At 47.9% G+C, this 16,826-nt stretch overlaps 1 protein-coding gene across 7 annotated transcripts in view; it reads right to left on the reverse strand.

Moving 5' to 3' along the window:
• herc2 (HECT and RLD domain containing E3 ubiquitin protein ligase 2) overlaps positions 1 to 16,826 on the reverse strand; it is a 118,593-nt gene that overhangs the window by 81,668 nt on the left and 20,099 nt on the right. For 5 of the 7 annotated variants that reach the window (XM_035409773.1, XM_035409778.1, XM_035409776.1 and 2 more), the window contains exons 8-18: positions 16,421 to 16,531; positions 15,834 to 16,005; positions 13,470 to 13,643; positions 13,046 to 13,063; positions 10,125 to 10,313; positions 9,464 to 9,615; positions 8,510 to 8,667; positions 7,143 to 7,256; positions 6,272 to 6,523; positions 3,143 to 3,336; positions 1,361 to 1,561 (exon numbers count right to left, since the gene is read on the reverse strand). In XM_035409773.1, coding sequence (XP_035265664.1) covers positions 1,361 to 1,561; positions 3,143 to 3,336; positions 6,272 to 6,523; positions 7,143 to 7,256; positions 8,510 to 8,667; positions 9,464 to 9,615; positions 10,125 to 10,313; positions 13,046 to 13,063; positions 13,470 to 13,643; positions 15,834 to 16,005; positions 16,421 to 16,531 — 1,735 coding nt within the window. The remainder of the gene's footprint in view (positions 1 to 1,360; positions 1,562 to 3,142; positions 3,337 to 6,271; positions 6,524 to 7,142; positions 7,257 to 8,509; positions 8,668 to 9,463; positions 9,616 to 10,124; positions 10,314 to 13,045; positions 13,064 to 13,469; positions 13,644 to 15,833; positions 16,006 to 16,420; positions 16,532 to 16,826) is intronic. The other 2 variants (XM_035409779.1, XM_035409774.1) reach the window with 1 other exon arrangement.

The following is a 16,826-nucleotide window of genomic DNA, read 5'->3' on the forward strand; positions in this document are numbered from 1 at the left end:
CAGACCACAGGGAGAACACGTCACTCACACACGACAGACACTATCTCTATTGGGTAAGGACTTAAACTAGGCCACTCCAAAAACTTTCATTTCCTTTTCAGCCATTCAGATGTGGATTTTGCTTTTGTGTTCTGGATCATTGTCTTGCTGCAGAATGCAATTACACTTTAGCTGATGGACAGATGTGACAGATGTGCAAATGTGGTAACTACTTCACTCTGACGGTAAGGCTCAATACAAGGGAGTTTAAGATTCAACAGGACTGGCTGCAATGAAGCCTGGTTGTGTTTAATCAGCTGTGCCTAATAATCAATTAATTTTGGTTGACTGAGTAACTAAGATGGCAATTACTGTTTTACATAGGTGATATATAACCTTTTTCATTCAATAAATGAAATCATTTTTAAAATGTATTTTGTGCACTCAAGTGCCCTTTGTCCAATATTACATTTTGTCTAAATGGCTAAAACCATTCAGTGTGACAAATATGTAATAACAGAGGAAATCAGGCAGTGGCAAATACTTTTTAACGGCACTGTATGCCAAACACCACTTAAGTAAAAAAGAACACTTCGGTGTTCACATAAGCCAAACGCCACTTACTCACAAACATGAACCAAATACCACTTAGTCACAAACACTCCCCAGTGGTGCTAACGTAACCCAAATGGAACTTAGTCACAAACACACCATAGTGCCAACATATGCCAAATGCTACTTTGTCACAAACACACTGTAGGGCTAATGTAAGGCAAATACCACTCAAGTCACACAAAAAACAGGAGCACATTAACTCCAGTACATCAAATAAACTCTGCTGCCTCAGATGAACTTCTGCTACATCAAATAATCTCCAATACAACATGAACCAGAAATTAATCTAATAAACTAGGGCACTCAAGCATGTGAAAAACAAGGGAAAAACAGGATATGGAATTAATAATTCAAAAAACACAGCACAGCGGAACTCTGAGGAACATCATTGGCTTGAGGGCAGAATCATGTACCATCCAGACCCTCGAAACATTCTGGAAAAATACCACTGAATTAATTCAATATACTGTACTTCCAATTCCCACAGATACACTTCCAATATAAAATCAATTCCTCCTCCCATTGAGTTCAGATATGACATCAGGGGGGTTCTTCCTTGCCACTATTACCCTAAGTTTGCTTTAGCTGGGGTCTCAGGACACGCTCTGCTGTAAAATGTACTATATAACTGCATTCAGTTTAATTTGAAGTAAAATAACAAACAGACAGAAAGTTGCGCTTGAGTGTAAGAGTGTGAGGAGTATATATAATCAGTGAATGTGCACAGTTAGAGACCGAGGACGGGGGGTGGAGTTTGGGTACCCACCTGTAGCCGCAGCAGGTTCAGTGTGGCCACCACCATGCACTCCTTCTCCTGCGGGGGGGGCCAGTCGGAGCTGCCCTCCATGCCCTCGCTCACCTGGCGCAGGAGCAGGTCCAGCTGCTCGAACGTCATGGGGCACACGTCCACCACGAAGGGCACGCGCTGGCCCACCGACCACTCGGAGCACGAGGACCAGGCAAAGTTCTGCGGGCAGCAGAGAGCATGTTACAGTGGGGGCGTGGCATGAGAGTGTGACATTACACTGGGGGCGTGGCATGAGAGTGTGACATAATGGGGGTGTGACATGAGGGGGTGACATTCTAATGGGGGTGTGGCATGAGAGTGTGACACTGGAATGGGGGTGTGGCATGAGGGTGTGACATAAGAATGGGGGTGTGGTATGAGGGTGTGACATCAGAATGGGGGTGTGGCATGAGGGGGTGACATTATAATGGGGGTGTGGCATGAGAGTGTGACATTGGAATGGGGGTGTGGCATGAGGGTGTAACACTGGAATGGGGGTGTGGCATGAGGGTGTGACATAAGAATGGGGGTGTGGTATGAGGGTGTGACATCAGAATGGGGGTATGGCATGAGGGTTGGGCTTGTTATGAAGGGTGTCATGTAGGTGTGACTTGAGCATCCATTCCTCATCAGACCCTACTTTACTGTCACAAAACGCTGACTGAAACGGTGGAAAGCTGACAGCACAGTTTATCTGACCCAAGTGCTCAAGGTTTCCACTTCTAAACCATCAATCCATTACAGACACAACACTGTTTCCGCAAGCTCGTGAGCCACATTGACAAATGCGCACAGGACTTGACTGAACTGCAGAGACCGTGATGGTCAGATTTATTTCAATTACATAATGTGATATAGCCATGTTAATTCCAATAAACTGATTAGGAATACGCATCAGTGCTAAGTCCAAGGCTTAGATAGGCACAGCCGCCCACAATGAAAAGCAAACACACCCCTGCTGTCTGTTTTCAGAGCGGGGGCCTGTACTACAGAGAAGCAGAGGCTCCTAAGGCATGCCTTTGCCATGAGGTATTACATCACACCGATGGTGTGAATATTTGAGGGGTGAGGCGAGGGACAGCCAAAAACTCTTTGGGACACCGTGACTGACAATGTAATGACGAAGGGAAGAGAAATGAATGGTAATCCCTGTTACATATGGCGTCACTTACTATGTATTTCCTTTTAAGAATGAAATATGTATTTCTTTAAAATGTATTAGTCTTAAATGTATTAACAATGCCCTGTACTGCATAATACCATATACTCATATGTTGGTTACTAGGCTAGATAGTGAGAGAAGGAATGGGATGTTCACTGAATGAAAAAATAAAATGACTGTACAATGTCAGTAGTTTATGACATTGTAATATCAAGCTTATTCTGCATTATTCATTTATTTATTATGCAATACACACATTTAAGGTAGTAACAATGCTATGTAGTATATAACATTAATATCTTTGGCACTTCCTGCAATATGGCTAGTGACTTCAGGGATTTGCACTAGCCAAACGCTAGCCACTTTTGATTAATAAGTTCGAATAATAAGTAATTAATAAGTTTTAAGATATACATTGGCAGAAAGTAAAAAAAAAATATGTACCTTGCAAGTTGTTGTGTTACTTTTGGTTTGACAAACAGCAACTTTTTCCCCTTTTCTACTTTTAATCACCTCGCTGCGAGATCAAGTTTGACCAAACGAACGAAATCAGACGGGCAGCGTCTGTGGAGGAACCCGAGCCGCAAGCGGGCGCTCACCTGCCCGGGCCCACAGGCGATGCCCACGATGTGTTTGGTGTTGAGCCCCGGCAGGGCCTTGGGCTGCTTCTTGTTGGAGAAGAGCGTGTCGAAGTGCTGCAGCTTGTCGTTGCTGCCCCAGCTGTGCACCTCGCCCTCGTCCGTCAGGGCCAGGCAGTGCGTGGATCCCACCGCGATGTCCACCACCTTCTTTCCTGCTCGCAAGGGGAACACATAACATAACATAACATGACGCAAGACGAGAACAGGCCATTCAGCCCAACACTGCTCGTCTATTCCTACCACTGTAAACTGTACTTCATGTTTAGTTTATCTACAAGCTAGATAGTATCTAACACTGTATCAAGCCGGGCCATCTCACACTCTACCTGCAGTCCTCACAAGGAGACCACACCTCACACTCTACCTGCAGTCCTCACAAGGAGACCACATCTCACACTCTACCTGCAGTCCTCACAAGGAGACCGCATCTCACACTCTACCTGCAGTCCTCACAAGGGGACCACATCTCACACTCTACCTGCAGTCCTCACAAGGGGAACCACACCTCACACTCTACCTGCAGTCCTCACAAGGAGACCACATCTCACACTCTACCTGCAGTCCTCACAAGGAGACCGCATCTCACACTCTACCTGCAGTCCTCACAAGGGGACCACATCTCACACTCTACCTGCAGTCCTCACAAGGGGACCACACCTCACACTCTACCTGCAGTCCTCACAAGGGGACCACATCTCACACTCTGCCTGCAGTCCTCACAAGGGGACCACATCTCACACTCTACCTGCAGTCCTCACAAGGGGAACCACATCTCACACTCTACCTGCAGTCCTCACAAGGAGACCGCATCTCACACTCTACCTGCAGTCCTCACAAGGAGACCACACCTCACACTCTACCTGCAGTCCTCACAAGGGGACCACATCTCACACTCTACCTGCAGTCCTCACAAGGGGACCACATCTCACACTCTACCTGCAGTCCTCACAAGGGGACCACATCTCACACTCTACCTGCAGTCCTCACAAGGAGACCACATCTCACACTCTACCTGCAGTCCTCACAAGGAGACCACATCTCACACTCTACCTGCAGTCCTCACAAGGGGACCACATCTCACACTCTACCTGCAGTCCTCACAAGGAGACCACATCTCACACTCTACCTGCAGTCCTCACAAGGAGACCACATCTCACACTCTACCTGCAGTCCTCACAAGGGGAACCACATCTCACACTCTACCTGCAGTCCTCACAAGGGGACCACATCTCACACTCTACCTGTAGTCCTCACAAGGAGACCACATCTCACACTCTACCTGCAGTCCTCACAAGGAGACCGCATCTCACACTCTACCTGCAGTCCTCACAAGGAGACCACATCTCACACTCTACCTGCAGTCCTCACAAGAGAACCACATCTCACACTCTACCTGCAGTCCTCACAAGGGGACCACATCTCACACTCTACCTGCAGTCCTCACAAGGAGACCACATCTCACACTCTACCTGCAGTCCTCACAAGGAGACCACATCTCACACTCTACCTGCAGTCCTCACAAGGAGACCACATCTCACACTCTACCTGCAGTCCTCACAAGGAGACCACATCTCACACTCTGCCTGCAGTCCTCACAAGGAGACCACATCTCACACTCTACCTGCAGTCCTCACAAGGAGACCACATCTCACACTCTACCTGCAGTCCTCACAAGGAGACCACATCTCACACTCTACCTGCAGTCCTCACAAGGAGACCACATCTCACACTCTGCCTGCAGTCCTCACAAGGAGACCACATCTCACACTCTACCTGCAGTCCTCACAAGGGGACCGCATCTCACACTCTACCTGCAGTCCTCACAAGGAGACCACATCTCACACTCTACCTGCAGTCCTCACAAGGAGACCGTATCTCACACTCTACCTGCAGTCCTCACAAGGAGACCACATCTCACACTCTGCCTGCAGTCCTCACAAGGAGACCACATCTCACACTCTACCTGCAGTCCTCACAAGGGGACCGCATCTCACACTCTACCTGCAGTCCTCACAAGGAGACCACATCTCACACTCTACCTGCAGTCCTCACAAGGAGACCGTATCTCACACTCTACCTGCAGTCCTCACAAGGAGACCACATCTCACACTCTACCTGCAGTCCTCACAAGGAGACCGCATCTCACACTCTACCTGCAGTCCTCACAAGGAGACCACATCTCACACTCTACCTGCAGTCCTCACAAGGAGACCACATCTCACACTCCACATGCAGTCCTCACAAGGAGACCACATCTCACACTCTACCTGCAGTCCTCACAAGGAGACCACATCTCACACTCTACCTGCAGCGCGCAATGCTAACACCCACAGAATGACACGTGCACCCTGCTCGACAAATGCAGTGCTCCAATTAAACTACACCCAATGCTAGAGATTGGGAAAACAAAAAATACAATGTACCTGCTGCCTGTCTTTATCTTTAAAGTTTCAAAAGTAATTGTCCATAGATGAGAAGGGAATAGAGCAATTCATTGTGCCAATGCAATGTTCCCATCTTTTACACTTTCTTGCCTCAAGCTCCTGTAGTTTCTTTACATACAGTAGTTCACTGCGTATGAAGCCTAAGAGTTGCTGATCAAAGGCCTGACATGGACTGTATTGTGGTGCCAGATAAGAAGACTGAGTTTACCACGCACAACGGAATTTCAAGACGGTAAGATTTACAACTTGAGAAAACAACCTATATTTGGTTACACTACGATAAGAAATCATAAGCAACAACAGACTTAACTACCTTCACAGAAATGAAATCTATTGCAATACTGAATACAGATAATATAACGATGTATTTCACAGCAGTGTATGCAAAACATATATCCCTACATCTGAAAGCAGATATAATATGCATATTCACCCATATATTGTAAAGAGCTGCAAGAGCTTTTATTGTATTCCCTTTCTGTAATAGTAATTGTGGTAATTTTTCCCTTTAAACAAATTCATTTAAATTAACTATTTAATTCTTTGTACAGTTAAGCACACCTGTAGGTCGATACTGGATGATGACAAACAGAAGACACCCATACCCAAGGCCCAATGTGGACCGGGCCCCACAGTCACTCACCTTGCAAACTGTCCAGCAGTTTGGGGTAGCGGACGTGCTCGTCCGTGCCGTGTCCGAGCCGCTGGTTGTCCCCCTTTCCCCAGGTGTACACCTGCCCGTCTTTGGTCAGCGCCACGGAGAACTGGCTCCCGCAGCACACCTTGACGATGTCCAGGTCCTGCAGCTTCTCCACCAGCTTGGGCGTCTTGCAGCCGTCGCTGCCTCCCCTGCCCAGCTTCCCGTAGTCTCCGTCCCCCCACGACCACACCTGACCTGGAGGGGGCAGAGACGCGATTAGGCCCCTCCCCCAAACCTTCACCAGACCTGTTCTCAGCAAGGCGAACATTAGCCAAGGTTCACAAACAAATTCAAACTACCCTGACGAAGGCTGTCTAGCTGCACTGCATCAGTCGGCAACAATATCTTATGTTCCTGCCCAGAGAATAAAGCCTTTTCAATCCATGAGTGCCTTGGAATTTTTCATTTTTCACAAATTCTTTTTTCTGTTCACCACAAACATATGCTAATGTCGGAAAGGCAGTGTATAGAGAAGTAAAATGGCGGCCAAAGGCAAAGATGCTGAAAAAGAAAATTGATAATAATTTGGTACTTAAAATTAAGTTTTAATAAATGTAATACCTGTTCTTAACTTTTAAAAACAGCTTGCAGGAAATCCACAGTGAAAACCGCTCACCTTCTTGTAGCATCCAGCATTTAAATAAAAACCATGGGGACACAATAAGAAGCTTCAGTATTAAACTGCTCAACAGTGAAACCGGTTTGCAGCGAATGCTCTCCTGGCTGAACTCGAATGCAGGCTAAGAGGACGGACGTGACTGACCCAGTTCCCCCGAAACCGAGCAAACGGGCGCAAAAACTTCCCCCCCCTCACCGTTCTCCGTCACGGCCAGCGTCTGCGCGTCTCCGCTGCCGCACGCCACGTCCACCACCTTCAGCCCCTTCAGCGCCGTCACCAGCATGGGCGTGGTCTGGTCCTCGCTGGAGCCTGCGGGGCGGGAACCGCGACGAGAAGCAAGGTGAGACGCCGCGGTCCGAATCGCGTTCGACCCGACCGCAACCGCTCCCTGGAGGGGAGCAGCTAACCTCCTCAGAGTGGGTCAGATTTAATAAGGAGCACAAAGAGAGGCCGCAGGATTGGATTAAACAGTGACTGGACCACATTGAGCCATGTCACTCGTAGGCTGAGCCATGCCCAAGGGTCTTTCACACAGAAAAGTACAAACAAGTAATCGTCTTTCATAGTTTTAAATGACGGGAACAACACAGAAGAGTACAACCTGCACTTCTAGCACCATGAAGCTCAAGAGTTCTAATTATTTCAACTTCATCTTTGTACCTGGCAGGTGACCAATCGCTGGCAAATTGAGAAGCCCAAAATATCTTAACAAGATGGCAGGAGTCTAAAGGTAGAACATTTGGTAAGTTAAATACCTCTTCTTGTAAGAATATTTACATTAAGGTTTCATTTATTGCACAGTGTTGATATTTGACTTAGCTTCAACCGTGTACTCATAAAAATGTGCAGATTGTCAGATAGTTCCATAGTTATCTGTGGTTGCTGTCTTTGACCTTACCTCATGGTGGCTGCAGCCTCCACCTATCTTATACTTACTGACCTTACACTCATGGTGGCTGCAGTCTCCACCCATCTTACTCTTATTGACCTTACACCTATGGTGGCTGCAGTCCTTGACCCTTACACTCATGGTGGCATCAGTCTTTGATCTTACATTCATGGTGGCCGCAATCTTTAACCTTACACTCATGGTGGCCGCAGTCTTTTACCATACACTCACAATGATGGAAGTCTTTGACCTTACACTTATGGTGGCTGCAGCCTTTGACCTTACACTCATGGTGGCCGCAGCCTTTGACCTTACACTCATGGTGGCCGCAGTCTTTGACCTTACACTCATGGTGGCCGCAGTCTTTTACCATACACTCACAACGATGGAAGTCTTTGACCTTACACTTATGGTGGCAGCAGCCTTTGACCTTACACTCATGGTGGCCGCAGTCTTTGACCTTACACTCACGGTGGCCGCAGTTTTTTACCATACACTCACAATGATGGAAGTCTTTGACCTTACACTTATGGTGGCAGCAGCCTTTGTCCTTATACTCACGGCGACTGCAGTCTTTAATGCCTTACATTCATGGAAAGTTGAACGGCTTTCGGTGCATATGCCGTGTGCGAGATCTGTAAGGTTCTCTGAAGGGGCGGAGAAGTGCGGTTACCGTGTCCCAGCCGGCCGTAGTTCCCCCGGCCCCAGGTGTACAGTTCCCCGTCTGCGGTGACGGCGGCGCTGTAGGTGCTGCCGCAGGCCACGTGCACCACGTGCTTCCCCGTCTGCTTCCCCGTGAAGGCCGTGATCATGGCGGGCTCCTCCAAGTACCTGCGCCGGGAGGAAGGGAGGGAGAACCCGCCGTCACCTCCGCACCTCACCACAGCACACCGAACCGAGTGGGCGGGGTCACCTCCGCACCTCACTACAGCACACCGAACCGAGTGGGCGGGGTCACCTCCGCACCTCACTACTGCACACCGAACCAAGTGGGCGGGGTCACCTCCGCACCTCACTACAGCACACCGAACCGAGTGGGCGGGGTGAACTGGCAAGCCGTGGCATTCACACAGTTTATCCTACACCTGACCAGGTGAAAACATCACCAATTTTGTTAAATATCACACACTTATCGAATGGCTCAACATGAGATTAGGGAGATCTGAATCGGAGTCCGACGATTTAGTGATTTTTCTTGGATGTTTGCGGAGCCACAGCACCCACACTATTAATACCCGGGGAAACATCGTGTGTCGCATCACCCAGGTGAGAGCTGCATATCAGTGACAAAGACCCCCCATTCACCGCTATAAATGCAATGAATTATTACAATCATAAGGACCATTATAATCATCAATAATGGTCACTAGTATGGATATAACTATAATAATTAGCTATAATATTCAATTTAACTTTATTTCAGACACATAGGTCCATAGCAGTAAGAAAAATAATAAAAGTAAAGGTAATAAAATAAAACACAGTACAAAGACAACAATACATACATATGTACAAAATCATAATAATAATTACGATAAGCTTTACTATATAACACTACTGTTGTCATTGATGACTAATAGCTGTAACAGCAGCTGACGCATTATTAACACTGCATGCGAGTGCTCACGTGGTGTCCCCGTGTCCCAGGCGGCCTCCGTCTCCGCAGCCCCAGGAGAAGACCTCCCCGTTGGCCGACAGCCCGAGGTAGTGCTGTCCATCAGGGTGAGCCGCTATCTTAATGATCTTCCTGGAAGACAGGGCCTGCACCAGCAGCGGAGCCTGAAACAGGGAGAAAGCCCATCAGCGAGACCCGGGAGGCCACTCTGAGCTGCCACGCAGGTGCTCAACACCGAACCACGGGGACAGGGGACTCGGGGTCTGCCAGTTTTGATTAATGAAATCACCCAATTAATCACTTGGCATCTTGGGTCTGGACTGGCGTCTGGATTCTGAAGTGAAAATGAAATGGAGCAGAACCTACAGCCAGTGCCAGACCAGGGATGTCCAACCCCAAGCTACAGTTAAGACGAGTTCAGCAACTAAATTATAACTGCCGCTCTCTTGGGAAAATAAGGTCTCTCTTTTTTTTATTTTTTTATTATTTTTTTTAAAAGGACTGTTTACAAACTGGTTAAAATATAACCAGCCTAAAAAGGGAGTACATAACAGAGGAACAAGCTGAAGAAGGTAAGAGGTAAGATTTTGTAGCAGAAACATTCTGCTCATGGGCAGAAGAGCAGCTGTACGGGACAGCGTGACTGCAGCGAGGCGGGGACGGGCCACGGTACCAGGGTGGTGCTCTTGTAGTTCTGCGTGTAGACGGCCCCGCTTCGGGACAGGACCAGGAAGCCCTTCTCGGAGCAGACCACCTGGGTGACCCCCAGGTTGGCCAGGGCCTTGCACTGGACCGGCCCGTTCACGTTGGCGTGGAGCTTCCAGCCGAGCAGGCCCCAGCCAATCACCTCCTGCAGAGTGCCCTGGGAGGGCATCAGAGGGAACCCTGGCCTTAGCACTGCATTCAAATCAACTGTCACGTTTCCACGACAACTAGTCCAGGGGCACACAAAACCTTTTTAGCGATGACCCAACAGTGATTTTCATGACACAAACAGCCGTCATTTTCATGAATAACAATTAACTGACATCAGTTTGGGTGGTGAAAAGCATGGATTGATATCTCTGGGTAAAGTGCTGCCAATAGCCCTGTTTTTAGTACCTAAACGCTGAAGTGAAAGGACAAAGTTAGCAGGCAATTAATCACAGGAAGCAGGCGAATTAACAGAATTTGACGCTTCATCAATGAAGCATAGTACGGCTAAGTGCTCAAAGGTGCCATTACTCATAATGACTTCACAACCGAATAGATGTCTCCCATAGTCTGTGTACCGCTGAATCAGTCAACCAAAATACTGACACTAATGACTTGGCGGAGCTTTCTCTGCCTCAAGCCTATTTTATGCTTCCTCACACAACACTTTCCACAAATGGCGTGCGACAAAAATGAGGGTTTGACATGATGTCTGTCATTTATACTTCGCCAAAGGCCTGCAGGGAGGGTTCTGCAGCCTCTACGAGACTCCAAGCTCCTGACCGTTTTTTACATGGGTAAAATGTCCAATCACAGTGTGCGACACAGTATGACGGCTTCTGCGACATACTGTCGACGCTTCTGTGCCACAAAAGCGTTCAACTGAAAACACACCATTTTGACACGTCACATACATCACACGTCACAAATGGGCTTAAGCCTTTACGCATGCACTTTAGTAAGTCACTTTAGATAAGAACATTTAATAAATTCCTGAATGTAATATAAATGTAAAAATCCCTTACACTCTAGTGTAAGTAATGGTTGAGCATACACACACAATGGTCAATACAGAATTCCAGTTACACTTAGGACTTGAATGAAAGTAATAATTTACTCAAATTAACATTAAAATCAATGCATAAGCCTTGATCTGGGTTTTATATATATATATAGTTCTGAATTTGCTTATACAGTTAATAGTAGCCTGAAGACTTCTAGGGGAATGCTGGTCCCAATGTGATTTACCAAATAATTTGCATCATACAGCACAGTGGCAGGATGCCATCTTTCATAGGCAAGACGCACACACTATAAATAGACTAGTCCATTTTTTTTCTCCGGTCCACGAACGGAACATTTGCATTTCTGGAAAAAAGCCAAGTACCGAGTTACAGTAGTGCATCCCTGGAATAGCACTAGATGATCAAGAGAGAGCTGCTCATAAGAAAACAAAGCAGAGAGAGCACAATCTTCGTTAAAGACTGATGAATAAATCACCAGCAAATGCTAAGCGCGATACCAGCAGGATGACACTGTTCTCTCTGCTTTAAGGACATGCTTAATGGAGTATGTCTCCTATAGAGAAAGCACCTCCAACACAGATACACACACACATAGACATACACACAGACAGACACACACAGAGACAGACACAGAGACATCCTCCAATTCCCCCACCCCCCCCTACAGCTGGGAAGATTCTAGACGGCTGACTGAACATTCCTCATTGGGAAAGCTTAACAATATTAAAAATGCTGAACCCGGCTGCCCCTCCCCCACCCGCTCTAAGCGCTCCTGCAAAGTTCGGAATGCATTTTTAATAAGGACATGCCTCGGAGAGCCACTGGAGCAACCCGGGTGGATCCAGAGACAAAAGGCTCTAGTGTTCTAGAGAGCGGAGGAGAGGCCGCGCCGGGGGAAAGGCACGCGATGCCCGCGTTCCCACAGTCACGCTAACGCCCACCGTTCTCACGAACCGACCCACCTGCTCAAAATGACCTACTCGCTTCCTGAAACGGCCAGACTAGCCCGAAAGACAAGCGCAACCCCCGATGGTACCAGCGCAGGTCGTCGTGATAAACTGCGTGACACACGCATTAGTGTTGCTATTCCAAAACGTACTTAAATATAATTCATGTCAACAGACAGCACTGCATGAATTTGTTTCACATGAAGATGAAATACTTCACAAATGTGGCTTGACAGTAATTTTGACTTTTGAGCAATAAAAGAAACTGCTGTCCGACTAACCAAAGACGCTTGATGTTAGTAAGCTAGCACAGCAGATTTTCGGGCTCATGGCAAGGCAGCACAGAATTATGGGTAGGAGTATGCGTATTTGACAGTAAGGTGAAAGACGTTGAGGCACACATGCAGTTTCAGTAAGTAGGTCAGCCTAAGGGGCAGGGCAGTTTGTCAGAACTCTGGGAGAGCTAGGGCTTGCCAAGTTGCCAACAGGTTTTTCTTTTCCACGGCCACTAGGAGGCGCTGGTGGTCCTTAAGTCACGCCTTCACTCTTGGCCCTTCTAGTCCTCGTATTCCCTGTGGTCACTGGATCATTCAGGGTGCATGGCCGCAGTCATTGTTAAGGGCATGGTTATCACAAATAGCTTGTTATGAAAATATGGACGCTAGCAGTCAATGGGAGCACAAAGTTAACACATAGGAGGTGTTGCATTGGCAGTAGTTTAGTGCAACACTGATGCCTCTGGTCCAAAGCCCTGGACCAGCAGCCCAAGTATTTGACATGAGGCTTTAGGCATGAGCCCGCTCAAGTTTTTGGCTCAACCTGGCTGTCCAGACTGTGGAAATGTGGTCATCGGTACAGACTCTGCAGAAGGAGCCAAGCCAACTAGTTGACCACTCGAGACACAGCCAAGGAAAGAACATTTGAGTTACCTGCATATTCCCATGATCCTTCAGGAGTGCAGAGAAACAGGAGAGAAGCAGGGTGAGCACCAACATGCACACTCACACACAACTTTATCCACACAACCTCGAGCATTGCATCAACGTATTATCAATATTAAAATAACCAAGTACCCATGAGACCAATCTTTAAGTAGCCAAATAAACTAATGCTCATGGTGTTTATAGTTCCTGTGAACATGCAATTAATCCAGGAACCAACTGGAGCGTGTATGTGTATGAGTGAGAGAGCGTTCATGTGTGTAAGTTAGTGAGCGTGTGTAGTGTGTGTGTGCGCGTGCGTGTGTGCGTGAATGCATGCGGCAGGGTGAGACAGCATGGAGATCAGCCACAGAGGGCACAAGAGCAGCGCTCCCAGTGACAGCGCCCCCCTGTGGTCGGCGGGGCGCGCTACCTTGTGCGAGGTGGGCGAGCTGCACTGCGGAGGGCTGCAGGGCGTGGCCAGCCGGTCCAGGTGCGCCATGATGACCACGGCGGTCTGGCGCAGGTCGATGGCCAGGTCGTTGTCCTGCGGCAGGGTCAGGTAGCGGAGCAGGCTCTCGTTCGGGCTCAGGGGGGCCGTGAGGACCTGGGAGGGAGCGGGGAGCGCACGCCGTTTAGAGATGCGCACTTTCACAAAAACCCTGAGCTTGGCGCACTCCGACAATAAGACACTTATCTGTACAGCACACTTCACTGAAACTAGCAGCTCAAAGTGCTAAACAGCAGAATAAAGATACCACGTAAAAAAATGCACCGAACAAAATATAAAGTATAAAAACAATGAAAACAGCAAACAAGTTTTTATTTTATTTATTTATTTATTTTTACTCCTGCTATGGACCTCTTTTGAAGATAAGTCTTGAATAGAGTTGAAATGAAATGAGTTAAAAATCAATAATGGCCATCTAAAACAAGTGAGCTTTCAGCTGAGGCTTAAATAATAAAAAGATGAAGCTTCTGTCATTTTTCTGTCATGGTGAACTGTCGCATAGGTTCAGTGCATAGACTGTAAAGGAAGCTCCCTCAAACGCTTCCTTTAAAAAATGTAAAATTAGTTAAATTAAAAATTAATTTAAAAAAAAACTGTAAGTGGAGCTAAGTGAGGGTTTCGCCCTTCTGGCTCCATTACAGAAACCCATTAACACTTAAACAGCAGTTCAGTCACGCACAGAAGAATATGACACTGAACACAGTCAGTCAGACAGGGAAGGGCTTTAACCAGCTGTGTGGTGACTCATTAAAGCCGTACTCCATCGGGATTTTTTTTGGTATTGGCTAATATTAAAGTTTAAACAGTCTACATATAGCACTGTTTGTACTATAAAGTTTAAATACAACCATTAAATCATCCATCCCTTACTAATGCGCATGGGGCACCTTTCCAAAACAAACCTTTTCTACAACCGTTTCTTTCATTCCACAGAACAGGAAACCTGCTGTAAAACTTATTTCATTTGTATTTTACTGTATTTACATTTACATGTATTTATTTGGCGGACGCTTTTCATCCAAAGCGACGTACAAAAAGTGCATTTCATGGGCATAGACAACTACTAAACACAGGTTCAATAAGATACAATACTTATTTTGTACAGCTATTTCTAGCCAAGAGCACAGTTTAGTTCACACAGTGAACACTATTCAGACCTAAGCCTCCAATTTCATACTTTCTCGTGTGTCAGAAAAATTCAACAAAACAAATAAAATAAATAAATGGAAAAGGAGGGGAAAAAGTTGAATTCAGACTAGGGAAGATGGCTGACGCTCAGAATGCGCCGGGGGCCGGAGCCGCAGCCTGGTTCTGCGAGGCGTCTGGCAGCGTGAATACGCGCGAGGCGTGCCCGCAGGGTGCGTGAGCGGGGTCAACACGTCCGCAAAACCCATCTGTCGAGCGCCGGAGCGAGCGCGGCGAGGAAGCGCTAGCTCGCTGTTAGCATTCGAAAGCGGGAGGTTGTCAATGCGCTTTCAGCCCGTTTGCGTGACTGCAGATGCCCCATATATGCATTCATTTAGTGAACGTGGAAGGCAGGATATGCGCTCCCATGCGCACGCTACCCACGCCATCACCCGTAAGCGTACCGCCCAGCACACAAAGGCACATTCATTTCACGCCATTCACTCGAACCACCGCCCAGGCTTCTGCTAACCTGAGCGAAAGAGAACGTAGGAAAGAAACGATGGCTTTATTCAGCCGATATATAAACCCTGTGGAGACCTATTCCCTATTCCCTGATAGGTCTCTGGCGATTACGTCACTGATGTACACACAATTACAGCCTCCCTCTGGGCATGAACGGTTTCACAGTAACCCAGCTCCTCAGCAGTGGAGATGGGAGACGTCCCACTTGCGCCAGGGCACGTTTTTACCGGTTTCAGTGAGGGTTGCGCAACGCCCACTGAAAACCATTAGAGCCTACCAAGCACGTGTGAGCTAATGTGAAAATGCTATTTCTGGCTGGACCGCGACAGGCGGGGCGAGCCCTACAAACGCGAACGTCTGTGACTGAGTGAGTGATGAAGTCACGCCATTGGTCGGCCGAGTTATGAAGTTACACCACTGGTCGGCTGGATGAAGTGTGTTAGGTCCAGCCATATACTAGGTTCTCACCTGGTCTTGTTCTCCGACAGATCGATCAACTGCCTGTGTTTGCTAGTTGTGCATGCCATCCATTGAAAGTGGTGAAAACTAGTAGCTAATGCACGCGCTAAATGTGAAATTGCCTGAGGTGGCCCTGTCCACACACGCACAGATCCTCAGACAGGAAGTGGCCCTCACCTCCATTTCCTCCTCAGCGCTGGGCAGGTCCTTGCTGGAGTGAATGTTTTGGAAGCGCAGGAGCAGGGGAAGCAGGGGGGCGCTGGTGCCCTGGGCCGAGCGCTCGTTGTCCATCTCCCGCGCGCCACTGTCCCAAAGACGCAGCAGCAGCAGCACGGCAGACAGCAGCTGGCTGTGGGACAGGGAGAGGCGGGGTTAGCACTGTGTGTGTATGTGTGTGTGTGGGTGAGTGTGTGAGCACGTGTGCATGTGTGTGTGTGTGTGTGTGTATGTGTGCATGTGTGTGTGTGTGTGTGTGTGTGTGTATGTGCGTGTGCGTGTGTGTCTGTGTGCGTGCGTGTGTCTATGTGCATGTGTGTGTGTGTGTGTATGTGTGCGTGTGTGAGTGTGTGTTTGTGCATGTGTGTGTGTGCATGCGTCTCGGTGTGAGCCTGTGTGTGTGAGTAAAGGTGGGTCAGCATGGAGTAAGTGTAGAGTGTGGAGTGTTCGTCAGACAGGGTGAGCCCATGTGTAGGCAAGCATCTGGAGTGTGAGTGTGTGCGTGCACAAATGTGACTGCATTATGATCAGGAGGGGGACACACGCACCTGAGGGTGCCTCTCTGCACTGCCAGCTCCAGGAGGATGGCCAGGGCCAGGTGCTGGTCCTGCAGTGGAATGTTTCCTGGGCCTTTAGCGCTGGCACTCCCGTGGACATCACTGCGTCACACACACACACACACACACACCCAGGACACACTCAGGACACGTTCACAAACACGGGAGCCAGCGTGCGATAAAGTTTATTATTCAATTAAAAACTAAATCTGAACAAGCTCTGACTGGGGACTGCAACCGGGTTAGTGGACATAATAAGGTACTGCCACTCACTGCAATGAGCGAAGTGAGCGTGCTAGTCTGCGTCCTGCGCTACAAGACGCAGGCACAACACTCAATCACATGTTTTCCATAAGATATATTATACAGCTACCGAATAATGCACCATGAAACCCCA

The sequence above is a fragment of the Anguilla anguilla genome, chromosome 3 (assembly GCF_013347855.1).
Source record: "Anguilla anguilla isolate fAngAng1 chromosome 3, fAngAng1.pri, whole genome shotgun sequence".
In the NCBI taxonomy this organism is placed as follows: Eukaryota; Metazoa; Chordata; class Actinopteri; order Anguilliformes; family Anguillidae; genus Anguilla; species Anguilla anguilla.